Source organism: Agelaius phoeniceus, chromosome Z (assembly GCF_051311805.1).
Source record: "Agelaius phoeniceus isolate bAgePho1 chromosome Z, bAgePho1.hap1, whole genome shotgun sequence".
Taxonomy (NCBI): domain Eukaryota; kingdom Metazoa; phylum Chordata; class Aves; order Passeriformes; family Icteridae; genus Agelaius; species Agelaius phoeniceus.
This window is the reverse complement of record NC_135303.1, coordinates 71776392-71792020: the sequence shown is the minus strand read 5'-3', so window position 1 is coordinate 71792020 and position 15629 is coordinate 71776392. Positions and strand designations below refer to the sequence as shown.

Genomic DNA, 15629 nt, shown 5'->3' with positions numbered 1-15629 from the left:
AGCTGCATGAGGTGGTGATCTGCTCAGCCTGGTGGCAGAGCTCAAAGAGGAAGGAGAAATTGTTGAGGACTCTTGGAGACTGGCTGGTGGAGCCGTAATGTACCCTTCCTTAAACAATTACAGAGGCTGTCCAAGGTAGTCAGACATTGGAACAAGGTGCCCAGAGCTGTACAGGAGTCAGCATCCCTAGGTGTGAAAAATGCGTATTTTATGATTGGCTTTTCACAAATATTAAAATGAATATTTTATGTGTTGTGTTAGACGGTAATGCTGTATTAATTCTCTTAACAAAGTGTGTTAAATATAGTTTTAGGTTATAAAAAATGTTAAAATAGAAACTATGCTATGTAGGATACCTTTTTTTGAAAGAAATTACTTGCAGCGAGATAGCAGCCACAGGGCACCTAAATCTTTCAGAGAAAAAGAATTTATGGCCCTCTTATCAGAAGAAACTTTTTCCCACCTCGAAGGAAAGGATTCAGAGGAAGAAACTGACGATGACCAGACATAATCCTGTGTTTAAATGGAATTTATGCATCATGTATGAGGTGTATGAATATGCAACAGGCTATTGTTTTTAAGGGTTAATCCTTTGTTAACATGTGTTCTTTTTCGGGCTTGTACTGCACTGAAAAAGGTACCCGGATGTCCGTAACTCTTTGGTTCTATTGTCTCATATTGTCCTAATTCAAATTGTCCAAATTATTATTACTCTTAATTGTATTACTATTTTTATAACCATTTTATTACTATTAAACTTTTAAAATTTTAAAAACAAGTGACTGGCGTTTTTCACACTGGGCATGTTCAATAATGTGTGAATATGATACATTTCACATTTCAGGTCATGGTTTAACGGTGAACAGGATCATTGTGCTGGGTTGACAGCTGCACTTGCTCCTAAACCCAATTAAGTCTGGTTCTATGCAGCAGCTCTCTTCACTTAGTGCTTATTTTTTGCAGTCAATTTTTTACTTCTTTTAGTAGCTTGCACCTATTGCTTCTATCTCCATGTGAGAACTAGGTCAGAGGGAAGAACTATTGCGCTTTACCTAGTGCGCTGCCAATGTTATTTTCTCGTTTCCCTTGCGCGTAGGGGACCAGGCCACTGAGGGCAGCACCGCCCCGCCGCTACTCTGCGCAGGCGCAGGGCGCGCGGGGCGCGCGGGCCGCCGGGAGCCGCGCGTTTTGAAGGTGCTGTCATGGCGGCGCCGAGCCGGGACTCGGACTCGGCCCCGATGCCGGCCCCGGCCCTGATGCCGGCCCCGGCCCTAACCCCGGCCCCGGCTCTAACCCCGGCCCCGGCTCCAACCCGAGAGCTGGAGCCGACTCCGGCCCCAGCGTGGTCCCAGGGCAGCGGCGGAGGCTACGGCGACGTGGATGTCCCCACTCTGGTCCGGTTAGTGCCGGCGGGACGGGACGGGGAGCAGCCCCGGGGTGGGATGAAGGGATGCGCAGCCTCTGACCGTTGTCGCTTTACTCCCGCCGCAGCCTGAGGGACCGAATGAAGGAGCAGCTCATGGAGTACAACACGGCTATTCTTGCCGGTAAGTATATCCCTCCTCGCAGGGGGACGTTGCACTAACAAAGAATGGGATGTGGCATTTATATTTATATTTTAATATATAAAGATATATTTACATAGTTTGTTAATATTTTCTTTAATTATTTATTAAAAGTGTTCCTTACGATAATGATGGGGGTTTTTTCCTGGCTGTACATTTTAACACATTTTCTAGGCAGCTTTTGAGACATATTTAAATGTTTGCAAAGATGCCATATAGCTGCTGCCCACTGCCCTCTCCTTCCTTTTCTGGGTTTGAACTTTAGGCTCCTCTGATATGTAGTGATGGTTTTCAGAAATTTGGTCACTGGGGCTGAAGTCTTGCCAAAAGTTTGCCAAAGTGTTTGGCAGCAATACTGATTTAAGGTGTTTCCATAACCTGTAGAGTCACGAGATGATTTGGGTTGGAAGGGACATTAAACACATCTGGTTCCTAATCCCCCACCATGCACAGCCACTTCCACTAAATCATCTTACTCAGAGCCCTATTCAACCTGACAACCTGATCTTGAACACTCCCAGAGATGAGGCATCCACAGCTTCTCTGGGCAATCTCTCTACCAGTGCCTCATCACCCCACAGTATATCTAATTTAAACCTACCATCTTTCAAATACAAACTACATACCTTAGTAAAAAGTTCTTCTCCAGCTCTCTCGTAAGCTCCATTCAGGGACTGTAAGGACTCAGCAAAGTCCCTGTGCTCCTTCTCCAAGCTGAACAACCACTCTCTCACCCTTTTCCTCACAGGAGAGGTGCTCCAGCCCTTTGATCACTGCCCTCCTCTGGATCTTCTCTAAGAGATCCATGTCCTTCTTATGCTGGGAATCCCAGGGCTGGATGCAGCACACCAGTCTGCCAAGAGTTGAGTAGAGGGGCAGAATCACCTCTCTTGACCAGCTGGACACATTTCTGATACAGCCCAGGGTGCAGTTGGGTACATGCTCTTCCACTGAACTATCCAGTGGCATACATAGAGCAATGGCAAGAACCAGCTCTAGCTTATCTAAAAAATGCTAAATTAATTATTTCTCTGATACAGCTCGTTGATAGCGTAGCCTCATTAACAGTAAAATATAATAAAGCTTTGAGGAAGAAGTAAGAAATAACTTGTTCCCACAAAAAAAATGCTAATCCTTTATGCTCTATAGATTGTATTTAAAAGTCTCTGTTGTACTTGTTTTAGCAGCATTGTCTTTTGCAGGTCAGGAAAATTTCCTTGATCATGAAATTGAAGAAAACTTTAGCCAGAGGTATGTCACTGGATAACTTCAAAATTCTCGTCTAGTTATTCCTTCTTAGTGAATTGCTGGATTTGCAATCAGTACTTCAGAAAAGATTGGTGAAAATAATGGAAACTAAGAAGAATTGTGGGGAAGAAATGCTGTATTCATCCTCCCAATGTACTTCTGTATCTGATGTGGGTTTTAAATTTGCATGATGGCTTTACATGATGGCTAGAATTCACTAATATAGTTCCACGTGCTAAATTACTCCTGGCCCTAATGATTTGTGGCTCACATGAAAAATTCTTACATTAGATATGTAGAAAGCAAGTTAAAATGTGACTCTGTTATCTTCACACTCAGTTTGTCTAATTGCTTTTTGTCTTTCAGTGCCACACAAGATTTGGAAAGAGATCTAGAGGATGCAAAAGTCTCTTTCCAGAACAAGACGTTGGCCTTGCACAGGTAGCATTTCCTTCACCCTTTATTTGGAGCTTTTCTCTGTGTGTGTGCATACATAGATGCATATATACATAGGTACAGGATATTAAAGTGATATGGGAGATGGGGGAGATTTTAAGTACCATTGAACAATAGGAATGCAGATGGATATGCTGTAGAAAACAAAGCAAAAAAAAGCCCACCAAAACATAAAACTTACAGGTTGAAATGTGTACACCCATAAGCTCCTTTACAGTTGGGAAAGAGTGACTGTACAGATCAGTAAGCATATTTCTTGGCAGTATTTTCCAAATGCCTGTGAGAAGATGGAAGTTAATAATGTTAGGCATGTGTTTCATGGCTGTTTATTTGAATTCACACTTTTGCCCAGCTTCCTTTCTGCAGACTCTGGGATTAATGGTGTCCAAATATGTTGGTCAAGAGAAAAAGGAGTTGTCATTCTCACAAATAATCATTGATGTATCTTTCCTGTCCTGAGAGTTAAGCCCCATTATTTAAGAAGTGTGGTATTTAAAAGGTACTGAGTATTTTGTTTATATAATTCCAATGTGAAAGTGGAATCCTGGAAATTATGTTCTTATATTAGTTATTTAAATCTGCTTCTCTCTGTTTCCTGCTTTTCTCAGTTTCTTATGAGTTCTCATCAGTCATATGCTATTTCTTGCAATATGCAGGACCCAAATTATGGATGCCCTGAGAAACAAATTGAAACAAGATGATGAGGACTCACGGTAAGGTCTTCTTGGGAGTCAGGCAGCTAGAAAGCAATGGACTTTGCACAGTTTATTGTGTCACATTTCTAGATTATTTCATTTCACCTCTTGTGAAAGCGAGCTTCCTTTTTCTAGATTTGACAGAATGATATAGTGTCTACCTTCTGGCTAGAATCAGCATGATCAGACTTCATACACCCATGGTAGATTTGCAGTTGGGCTTTGAATTTACCCACCTTTGATTACAGAGATCATAACTCTTGATTCACTAGTAAGAACTGCTCATAGCCAAGAGAGCTTTTTGTCTTTAGTTCCTAAATTACCTGCATTTATGATAGCCAAGCACATTACAGGCTTGTAACAGGGCCTTGCCTCTGCTTTGCTGCCTTTATTAATTAACTATGTAGGAGCAAAATGTCTTTGAAATAGAACTGAAAGCTTAAACATTTTTAAAAGTAGCTTTTTGTTGCCTGCCCATTATTATCAGGTGGATGCATATGAAGTGTAATATGAGGAATTTAATTTCTGTCAGAAATACCAGTAAGAGATTGCAAGATTGCATCTCCTTGATTTAGGAGCTTTAATTCATAGCCATTTCCAGATGGCTAGGCTTTCTTGATGCCATCCAAACTCTGTGATGTAAAATGTTGGGCAGACTTAAATGAAATCTTAAGAGAAATTGAGAGGGAAGTAACGGAACTCTTTGGCCTGTACAGTGACACTGAGTATATTAACTGTAAAAAGAAGGGATATTGTAAGTGTAAGTGCAAAAAGAAGTGACACTTATTACTAATTTGCTATTAGGAGAAATCAGAAATTCTTTACTTAAACTAAATAAAGTTGTTGATTTAAACATTTATGATACTGACTTATATTAGTGGTCTTAAGCTATGCAATTGTTTCCTTCCTTAGTCTGATCCTGGAAACAATGAAACACATAGTATTGCTCAGCCGGACAATAATTGACTATCAGCAGGTGAGTGGCAGTTGTAGCTTCTGTTACTGTGGTGCAGGTAAACCAACCTCAGCATGGGCAGGAGTGCACTTTGAAAGCAGCATGACTGCGCAAGTCATTCAAAGCTAAATATGTGGTAACATGGGTGCAGTTCCTACTGCTGTCAAAATTAAGTATTACTTCAAGTGATCATGTAAGTAAGTCTGGTTTAGAGTTATCCTTAGCTGTTTTTGGGGATTGAATTAGCATCTTTCAGTATTTTTGAAGACAAGAGTCTGGAAAATTCTTTTTTTTTTCTTTCAGCAAGTACATCAGAAGGAACAGCAGCTGATTGACATTAAAAGGGAAAGACTCTGTAAGTGTGTTACCTGTATTGGCTTTGGTTTGTATTTTAATGTAGAGTTCATATAGTTCATATTTTAAAGTTATTCTTGTAGCAATATTAATTTACATGGGAAGCGGCAAAACTCAACATTTCTACAGTACTTTCTATTCTTTTAACAAGTTATAAAACTTGTTAAAAGAATAGAAAGTACTGTAGAAATGTACTGGTGTGTTCCCTACTTGTGAGACTGACGCATTACTATGAGAGATGCAAGACAATACTCAAAAACAACGTGGCAGCATTTTATTATTTCAAGTAAGCTCCTCAGAAAGTTACACATTGTTTAGTCATTTAAATCAGCCCTACAGCACCTAAAAGATACTTTTTTGTCCTACGGCACATTTATGAGGTATTTGCAGAATAGAGAGGGAATTTGCCTAGAAAGAAGTATATATATATATATTGCTTTTCAGTAGTCTTGTTAGAGTGGGTCAAATTTAGACGTGACATCAATATTCAGAACTTCATATGGTAAATGTGCTCTTTGAATGTTCTTTCTTTCATGACCAGGTTTGCCACCAATTCTAACAGCTATTGTTTGATTCACATGCAGGGAGTTGTGTATATGTAGACAGTAATGAACAAAAACTGTTCACATGGGGAAAATTAACATACTGATATCTCTGCAGATAAAGGAAGGAATGCTCTGCCAGCATTCTTTCAACACATGAACTGCCCCTAAACACTTTTAATCAGTCTAGTTTTTAACCTGGTTTCCTATAAAAATAGTAATATTCACTGGTCATGTACATATTCTCTTTGTATGACTTTGGAATTTGGTTTCAGTGAAATCTGAAAAAGGAGTAAGGGTCTTCAAAAGGTACAAAAAAGACCTATAAAAGTTGTGGCACTCAAAAACAGGATATAGGACAGAGATGCAAATTACTCCCTGTGTGAGGGAAATGCAGGCAGCATACAATGTACTTTCTGTTTTGCAGTTGGCCAGGGAACCAATTGATGTAGTTTGATAACCAAGTAGCCACAGCATGTGTTGCTTCTTTCATAAAAGAAATATATTGAGGAATATATGAGGAAAGGAGTGGAGTGTGAAATAAGGATTATGCACTGGAAGTGCTTTAGGTGGCTCTGAGGAAAAGAGTATCTTCAATTCTACTGTACACGTAACTACTTAATGCTTAATTTTCCTAATAATGTAACAGCACTGAAAAAATATGGAGGAGAGAAACTACAGCAAATTCATACCATGATGAAAAGGCAAAAGGAGAAACAAGCCCATGTGAATGTATCTGAAACAGAGAAGATGCTTGATAAATTAGAAAAAGAAAGACAGATGACTACAATAATTCAAAATGTGTTCCAGGTAATGTTGTGTGGCTTTTAGAACCAAGTTTACAATTTTTGATTAAACTCAAGATAATATACTGTATGGCATATATAACTTAGAAAACAATTTTTTGTTGTTAAAACCTTTAAGTTTAACAGTGGAAGAACTGTGTATCGAAGGAAGACTTCTGATTTAAAGCCTAAGAGAATGAAATTGTCACAAGCATCTTTGCATTATTTTTTTGCAGAGTTTAGAGACAGTCTTACATCTCAAATTCAGAACGAGAAATTTAACATTGTACTGGCATTTAGATTAGAGTCTAAAACTATCTCTTGGCTTTGTATTCCTGAAATTTTGTCAGCCCTAAGTTGAGCAAATCCTCTGTGGTTAAATTTAAATTCCCCTTTTCAATCCAGAGTGGCAGGGTGAGAATGTTAACTGTTATTTTTGTTGAGGCAAACTTTATTTCATATTGTTAAAAATGTTCTCTAGGTTTCTGTGTTTAACATAGAGGTAGTAAGCAAGGACCTCTAGAAAATAAAAAAGCATGGATTTGGGGTTTTTTTTGCCTATGTATCAACAACAGGATCTAAAGTAATACTTCCCTTTCTCCTTTTCCCCTCCATCCTGCCTACTTCAAACACTTGTGAAATTCAAGGGCTTTCAAATTAAAATTATAAAGCAGACTTTCTTTAAGATATTTTACTAGGAATTGTCCTTTTCAAGGGTTTGTTTTAACCTGTAAATCTTCCTCATTTACAGAACGTCATAATTGGAAGCAGAGTTAACTGGGCAGAAGATCCATCTTTAAAGGCAATTGTTCTACAGCTTGAAAAAAATGTGCATTTTCAGTGAGTCAGGAGATGTGGTGCTTATTTTATGCATTGTGTGCATTTTAACTAAACTTGATAAATTATATGTATCTTAAATTTTAAAATTTGACCTTTCTGGAAGATGATGTTCTCTCCAGAGAAATAGAATGTGTCAAAGCGGGTAGTAGAGCGGATGAAATGAAACTACCTGAAGACTCATTTCTCAAGCTGTCCTGTCTCAAGCACTTATTTTCCTCTGAGAGGCAGCAAGAACACAAGAAAAGTTTCAAGGTTTCATGTAGAAGTGGACTTAAACTAAGGATTTGCTGTACCCCTTCCCTGGAGACCAGCAGCCATAGAGCTCAAGCAGGGTGCACAGTCCTGCTCAATCCCAGTCAAAAGCTCAGTCAGGAAAATTTATTAGCAAGTCTGGAGTAGGGATTATTTTTGGTTTTAAGGCAATATGTATAATTGTAAACACCAGAAATTTTTGCTCCTGTTAGCACTGACTCTTGTCTGCAGAGGTGACTTCATACATGTCGACTGTGCAGCTAAGCAATGTTTTAATTGTATGTCTTCACTAGCATTTGCGCTTTTTTTACTTGGTCTTTGTTTGATGTTTGAAGGAAATTGACTCCTGGAGTGTAGGACAGTTTGGGAACGTGTAGTGTCCCTTGTTATCTTGGTGTGTAGCTTCACTTTTAACTTGGTGAGTGATCACCAGCTATTTTTTGTAGGTGGATGCCTTGATCTAATAATAAAAATAAAACGCTGATTTTCCTGAAAATGTTTTGCTTGGTTTGGAGTTTTTTTTAACTCACGGTAAAGCGGCTGCTTTGGCATGCCTGGCCTCCGCTGCGGCCCCGCCCACAGACAGGCCCCGCCCACAGACAGGCCCCGCCCATGCCGGCGTTGGTAGCTGTGGGCGGGGCCCCGAGCTGCCCCTCAGGCTCCTCACCATGGGCAGCAAGATGGCGGCCGCTACCAGGGCGGTGCAGGTAAGGGCGGCCCCGGGACGGCGTGTCTGAGACAGCCGGAGCCCTGGCTCGGGCGGCGGGGCTCGGTTCTGCTGCCGCCGCCGAGCAGCAGGTCGAGGCGGCCGCAGCTTGAGGAGACGCCGCCGGGGCGGCCGATGTCCTTGGGGAGAGCTGTGCAGCCGCGCGCACACGGTGTCGCAGGTGCCGGACGCTGTGACAGCAGCGGGTGCGGAGCTGGCTGGCAGCTCCTTCCTAAGATGGGCCTCCGCAAGGTGAAAGTGCTTTGTACAGGCAGAGCACAGCTCGCAAATCCGTGTGCTAAAGCACTGTGGAACCACGGCATGGTTTGGATCGGAAGGGACCTTAAAGGTCACCTAGTTGCAGCACCCCCCCGCCGTGGGCTGGGACACCTTTATTAGACCAGGTTGCTCAGCGATCTGTCCAACCTGGTCTTAGGCACTTCCAGGGATGGGACAGCCACAGATGCTGTGGATATCTTGTGCCAGTGCTTCAGCACCCTCAAAATAAAGAATTTCTTCCTAATCTTCCTAATCTTTTTAATCCAAACCTGCCCTTTGGGTTGTAAGGTCTCCCCAGTGCATTCTTCAGGCTGAACAACCCCAGCTCTCAGCCTGTCCTCACAGGAGAGGTGCTTCAGCCCTCTGAAGATCTTAACGGTCCTGCTCTGGACTCACTCCAGACCATGGTTTTTTGTTTTATTTTTTTTGCTTTGGGGACCCCAGAGCTGGACACAGTACTCTCTGGGTGGATGGGTTCTCACCAGAGGAGATTGCATTGTGATTGCATTTATGCAATAGCAGTAGCTGTTTCTGCACACACAGACTGATAAGAAAACGAAGACAAAGCCTGTACCTGCTCTGGACCTCAGGGTGCAGGATTACTTTTTAAAGTAGACTTCTTCCTGGGGTAAACTTAGGACTTCAAGAACCAGTAAGTGTATCAGAGTAGTGGTGCAGAGAGCCGCTGTTTAGAGTGGTTGGTTGATACATTTTATTATTCACGGTAACCTGTGTCTGTTTCTCCCACTACCTGGTCTCTTTCTAGGTAGTCAAGCCACACACTCCATTAATAAAGTTCCCAGACAGAAAAAGTGGTCCCAGACCTAAAAGTAAGTATTTTGGGTATGGATACAGCTTGCGCCACATTTCTTTACATGGACTGTTCTATTTAAGAACCGGGACCCAATTTCTCTCTTTCAGCTATACAGCTGAACTGAGTTGGAGTGAGGTTTTTGAAACATGCTTGGTTTAGTTTGAAGGCAACTCTTGAACTTTCTCCACAACTTCTTTTCTGTGCAGCTGTGTGTAGACACATAATGCATGCCAATCTATATTTTTTTTGTCAAGAAAAATTCACAAGGATTTCCAGTGTTTGTGTTCTACTTTATATAAAGTCACATTTTCCCAAATATTAATATTTACTGAACTTACTGTGCCCAAGTCAGTTTGAAGCAGCTTTAGTTACTCAGTGATATTTGCATAAATGATGGTGCATTTTCCTCATTTTTTCTTAGTTGAAGTGTGTGATGTATTTCTGCTGTTTTTTCATAACATGATTATAGCTGAGAGATCCAGCCCTCTGTACATTTTAAGAAGTATTTTCTTGTGTTACTAACTAATGCTAAGGGAAAAAAAAATATTTCATTGCAATCTTTGACATTAACTTTTATACCTGTGTTGATATTTATCGTATTCCTAATACTATTATATTTAAACAACAAATTTAGATAAGCAATATGTTGATTTAGAAGTCCTTTTGGGTCAAATAGCATCTGAAAGAAAAGTAGAAGTTGTCTTTAAAAGCTCTGTTACATTATTCTCACTTCTTTTGATATTATACTATGCCTAGTTATTTCTCACAGGATTATCAAGCCCACAGTTTAGCTTTAAGTTTAGTTTAACATTTGAAAGCCTCCACAGTGCATATAAATGCCTCTTCTGACTTGTCTGTGAACTCTTCAGGAACTATTTTCTACAATAACTTTCTGTAAAAATTCTGCACATTTTGCACAGTTCAGCCAAATGCACCACCTCTCATGCCAGTGAACTACTTTCTCAAAAGCTTGAAAATGTGTTTCTGACCTCTTGTTTATCTCTGTGTCAGAAGATTCTTGTGACTGTTAGACTTTTCTACCTTCATCAGGATCTGTCATCTTGTTAGTAAACTGCAACCTACTTTGTCTTGCTTGAATGCTGTAGCAAAATCTGCATTTAATTGTACCAGATTGTTGCTCCTACATCGCTTAATGGCTCCTCAGAGCAACTAGGGATGTGAAAGGCCAGCCAGATTCCAGTGGGCCTATTAATGCTGCAACATTATGGTCTCAAACAGGGAAGGGAGAGATGTAGTAGACACTGTAATAGAAATAAAGCAGTTCTATTACAGTAAAATTTCTGATTACTGCAGTTCTTATGTTTTTAATTGACTAATGAGTCTACTCCAACTACACTTCAGACTGAAACATTCAGTAGAGGAAAATCCTTGACAAATCTCTAGACTTTTGTGGTCAGTGAAACAAACTTGGAGAAACTGCTTTTTTTTTTTTTTCTTTTTTTCTTGCATTTTCCCCCCCTTTTCTTTCTCTTTTTTTTTTTTTTTTTTTTTTTTGTATGTAAGGTGTATTATTTTTTGTAACAAAAATACTTTGCCCTCTGTTCACAATAAATATGCTGTTTCTGATGGGCTCACTTCTGCCTCGCTCTATTTGGGATCTTCCATTATTTCTGACACCTTGGGACTTTCAGACCCAGTCTTATGACTGACAGCTTCTTAATGCCTCTCAATGGTAGTTTCATCACAGTGCTGCAGATGTTTGATTGTTTGTCCCAATCCTGCACCTGCATCAGTGCTGCAGGTGTTTGATTGTTTGTCCCAATCCTGCAACTGCAGCAGACTCATTAAGGCTAAAACTGGCTCTCTCTCCTTTGTGGTCATTGGTCTTGCTCGAGCCAGGAAGGGCAAAGGCAGGGAAAACTGTGCTGTTGTAGCTGCTCATATGCTTTTGTACATGCCATTTTCATGCTGCTTATTTTATAGTTATATAGAGCTTCTGTCCAGCTGTTAGATGTTGCACTTGTCTTGCTCAATTTTCTGGAGCATTGGGAAGGACTTCTGTGGAAGCATTCAGCTTTGTCAGGTCTTGTATCACAGAATGACTAGAAGGTTGGAAGAGAACTCCAAGATCATCGAGTCCAACCCATGCCCTGACACCTCAGCTAAACCATGGCACCGAGTGCCACATCCAGTCTTTTCTTCAACACATCCAGGGATGGTGACTGCACCACCTCCCCAGGCAGACCACTCCAGTACTTTATCAGTCCTTACATGAAAAACTTTTTCCTGATATCCAACCTGTATTTCTCTTGATGCAGCTTAAGACTGTGTTCTCTGATTCTGTCAGATTTTGCCTGGACAAAGAGACCAACCCCACTGACTGCAACCACCTTTCAGGGAGTTGCAGAGTGTGATAAGGTCACCCCTGAGTCTCCTTTTCTCCAGGCTAAACACCCTCAGCTCCTTCAGTCGTTCCTCACAGGGTTTGTGTTCCAAGCCCCTCACCAGCCTCGTTGCTTCCTCTGGACCTGCTCAGGTGTCTCAAGGTCCTTCCCAAACTGAGGGGCCAGAACTGGACACAGCACTCAGGGTGCTGCCTCACCAGTGCTGAGTACAGGGAAGGGTGACCTCCCTGCTCCTGCTGGCCACACTGTTCCTGACACAGGCCAGGATGCCACTGGCCTGTATGGCCACCAGGGCACACTGCTGGCTCATGTTCAGCCGGCTGTTGAGCAGTACCCCAAGGTCCCTTTCTGCCTGGGCACTGTCCAGCCACACCATCCCCAGCCTGTAACGTTACTGGGGGTTATTGTGGCCAAAATGCAGGACTCAGCATTTGGACTTGTTAAAACCTCATCCTGTTGGACTCTGCCCATCCATTCAATCATTCCAGGTCTCTCTGCAGAGCCCTCCCACCTTCCAACAGATCGACACACGATCCCAGCTCAGTGTCATTTGCAAATTCACTACTGAAAGCCTCAATCCCCTCATCCATGTCATCAATAAAAATATTGAAGAGGACTGGCCCCAGCACAGACCCCTGAGGGACACCCCAGTGAGCAGCCCCCAGCTGGATGCAGCACCATTCACCACCACCCTCTGGGCCCGGCCATCCAGCCAGTTCCTAACCCAGCACAGAGTGCTCCTGTCCAAGCCCTGGGCTGCAGCTTTTCCAGGAGTGTGCTGTGGGAGATAGTGCCAAGGCCTTGCTGAAGTCCAGGTACACAACATCCACAGCCTTTCCTGCATCCACCAGGCAGATCACCTGGTCATAAAAGGAGTTCAGGTTGGTCAAACAGGACCTACCCTTCCTAAACCCATGCTGGCTGGGTCTGACACTCTGGCCATCCTGTGAGTGCTGTGTGCTGACACTCAGTATAAACTGCTCCATAACCTTACCTGGTACAGAGGTCAGGCTGACCGGCCTATAATTAACAGGATCCTCCTTCCTCATTCACCCTTTTTAAGAATGGGCATCACACCAGCCAGCTTCCAGTCCTCTGGAACCTCACCAGTGAGCCAGGACTGCTGGTAAATGATGGAGAGCAGCTTTGCAAGCTTATCTGCCAGCTCCCTCATCACCTGGGATGGATCCTATCCCATATATAGGACTGAGTCCTGAAATGAACATATTGCTATGATCTCTGTCCTGCCTAGCAGGGCAATTGCATATTTCCATTGTAAAATCAGCTATGGTGGGACAGACCTAAGGTTTGGAACACTGACTATGACGTTGCCCTTTTGTCATCTCTTCTATCTGCACAATCAAGGCAACTTTTCTGATATGAATTCCTGAAGCTTAGCTCCTGATCCTCACCTGTGAAGAACTTCATGCACTCCTTGGTCTTTACATTTCATTAACATTGATTGCTGATGCCTGATACTTGGTGGTCATTCTGCACATCATTAACAAAATGTGATGCCATTTTGTAATATTAAAAATGGGTGCAGCACTGCATTGCATGTTGCGGCCTGTTGTGGCTGCGAGCTTTATCTTTCTGTAAGCCTCTAGATCTTTTTCACTTGTCTATCTTTTCAGTTGCAGTAAATGAAAAGCATCATCTCAGTTATCTTCTACATAATTGCCCACACGCAAACATTTACATAACTTCATGCTTTTTCTCCAAGTACAGCTTCCCAGTGAAAAGCCATTGTTAGGGTGTATGTTGATAAATCTTCTGTTTCCACATCAGCGCTTCTGCCATTCATACTACTGTCAGCATTTTTAGAGTCTGCACTTAATACATTTAACAACAATAAAAACAGGTTGTGAGAAGTAGAGTGATATAATTCTTTTAGGTGTTTGTTGTAGTGAATAAGATTTTCAGGCAATGGTACATTTTATTGGCTGCTTATTAATTTTACAGTCTAGTAATATTTCTGTAAATTGTTTTGAAATCTGGGTTTCAGTACAGGAGTCTCTACAAGCAAGTATGCCATCTCTCCTTGCTTCAAAAGCACAGGAATCTGTAGGAGGCACATCATCGGCCTTTCAAAATATTTCACCTGTTAGTAGAGTACAAGGCACACCAGACACTTCTGAATTAACAAGAAGTTTACCTCAGAAATACAGAAGGAAACAAATGTCAGATGAAGAGATTGAGTATATTCAAGTAAGTTTTCTTCTTTAATTTCTACATCTTCTGGTATGATATTACATAGTAATTCTTTATAAGAGTGTGCCCTGGGCTTCCATGGTTTTCATATGCAGTACCCAATGTACCAATTCTTAATACAGAAGGTACCAAATCTCACTGCATAGTAGCTTGTGGTACCACTGAGTAGAGAGATTTGGACTTAGAACAGATATGCAGGTAAGCTGTTGATAGTCATAGCCTGCATTAATTAGCTCCACTGCCTGTTTTATAACAACTGTTTAATGTGTAATTTGACTTTGCTGAGCAGGATCACAGAAGTTCTTAGACCCTAAAAGGCTATTACCAGGTGATCAAAGTACAAAATATTTCTCAAATTAGTTTTATAAGTTATTTATTAGTAAATTAACTCTTGTATTTCTAGTAGTGGAAACATTTTATTAAACTTGATACAAGTATTTTCTGCAATACTTGTAAATATGGCATTGTACATAAAAGGCAAGAAAAACCTGCTTCTATTCTGCAACAATTCTCAGTTGTAAAAACTGATGGTTGAAAAGGGAGAATGCACAAAATTTGAAGAATTTGTGAGGTGATGGTGAGTTTGAAATTAAAAGATGCTTGCAAAGTTTTGTTAAACGGTAAGGACATAAATAGCATAGCCATGTTAGTAGAGGAAATCTAGAAATCTTCATGTATGCAAGTAGGCTGCATCTATACAGTAGAAGTAAAATCAGTTATTTCCCACAGTAATACACTTTTTGACTTTTTGCATGTTTGTTTAGCAGTGAGGTAAGTTGTAAAATAATTTTGTTGGGAAAATAATTAACTGAATGCCTTTCTGATTTCTTATTAAGATTGTAATGACTCTGCTTGGCTTTGTTTTTACTTTGCACTTCAGAATGTAGGCAGTGAAAGTTATTTTAAAACTTGTGTCTGTTAGAATTGTGTTTGTCAGACCTTTTGCAGCTTAAGAGTCAGGTTTCTTCAGAGAAAGAGCCATGGAAGCAGCTGTAACTGTAGGTAGCAGGTGTTGATTTTTTTGTACTGTCCCTTGAAAAAAATGTAGCCATGACTGGTGGATGCTGATATCCACGCTATCTGTTCTTATATAGGTCAATATTTAAATCAGAAATTAAAACTAGAACTGTGTCTCTTAGTCTATCACAGTGTAAAAGATAATTTGATCTCAGTTTTAAGTTCTATTAGTGGAATATATTTAACTGTATGCTTTTCTTTTACAGCGTGGAGGTCCAGAATAAATGTAAAGATAGTTTCTTGGCTACTGTTGAAGAATGAGGTATTATATTCACAATAAAGGCGTTAAATTAAAATGCCTTAATAATAAAAATTATTGTATACTAATAGCTTTAATAAAATCCCATATGATGGTTGAGAAGATTGACACAACACACAAGATACTGATTTGTTTGTGACTGAGAAGGATTTTATGTTGATGGCTAATAGCAATTGAATATATATGATGTCTGCACCATTAAAATATTTTTCTAATTAGCCATTTGAAAAGTCAACAATCTAACAGAGTCATTTTATTTTTCCACTGGTTGAGATCACAAAGTCA

General features: G+C 40.8%; 2 protein-coding genes across 2 annotated transcripts; both read left to right on the top strand.

The window, feature by feature from the left end:
- The first annotated feature begins 1135 nt into the window (after positions 1-1135).
- On the top strand, positions 1136-8188 carry CENPH (centromere protein H). The gene is made up of 9 exons (XM_054652576.2): positions 1136-1399; positions 1492-1547; positions 2768-2816; positions 3180-3254; positions 3926-3982; positions 4877-4940; positions 5223-5274; positions 6465-6625; positions 7352-8188. The coding sequence occupies exons 1-9, from the start codon at positions 1203-1205 to the stop codon at positions 7442-7444; spliced, it is 804 nt and encodes a 267-aa protein (XP_054508551.2). The 5' UTR covers positions 1136-1202; the 3' UTR covers positions 7445-8188.
- Positions 8189-8275: 87 nt separating this feature from the next.
- On the top strand, positions 8276-15562 carry KGD4 (alpha-ketoglutarate dehydrogenase subunit 4). Its single transcript, XM_054652342.2, has 4 exons — positions 8276-8399; positions 9444-9507; positions 13863-14065; positions 15292-15562. Exons 1-4 carry the CDS (start codon positions 8361-8363, stop codon positions 15307-15309), a joined length of 324 nt encoding a protein of 107 aa, XP_054508317.1. The 5' UTR covers positions 8276-8360; the 3' UTR covers positions 15310-15562.
- The last annotated feature ends 67 nt before the right edge of the window (positions 15563-15629 follow it).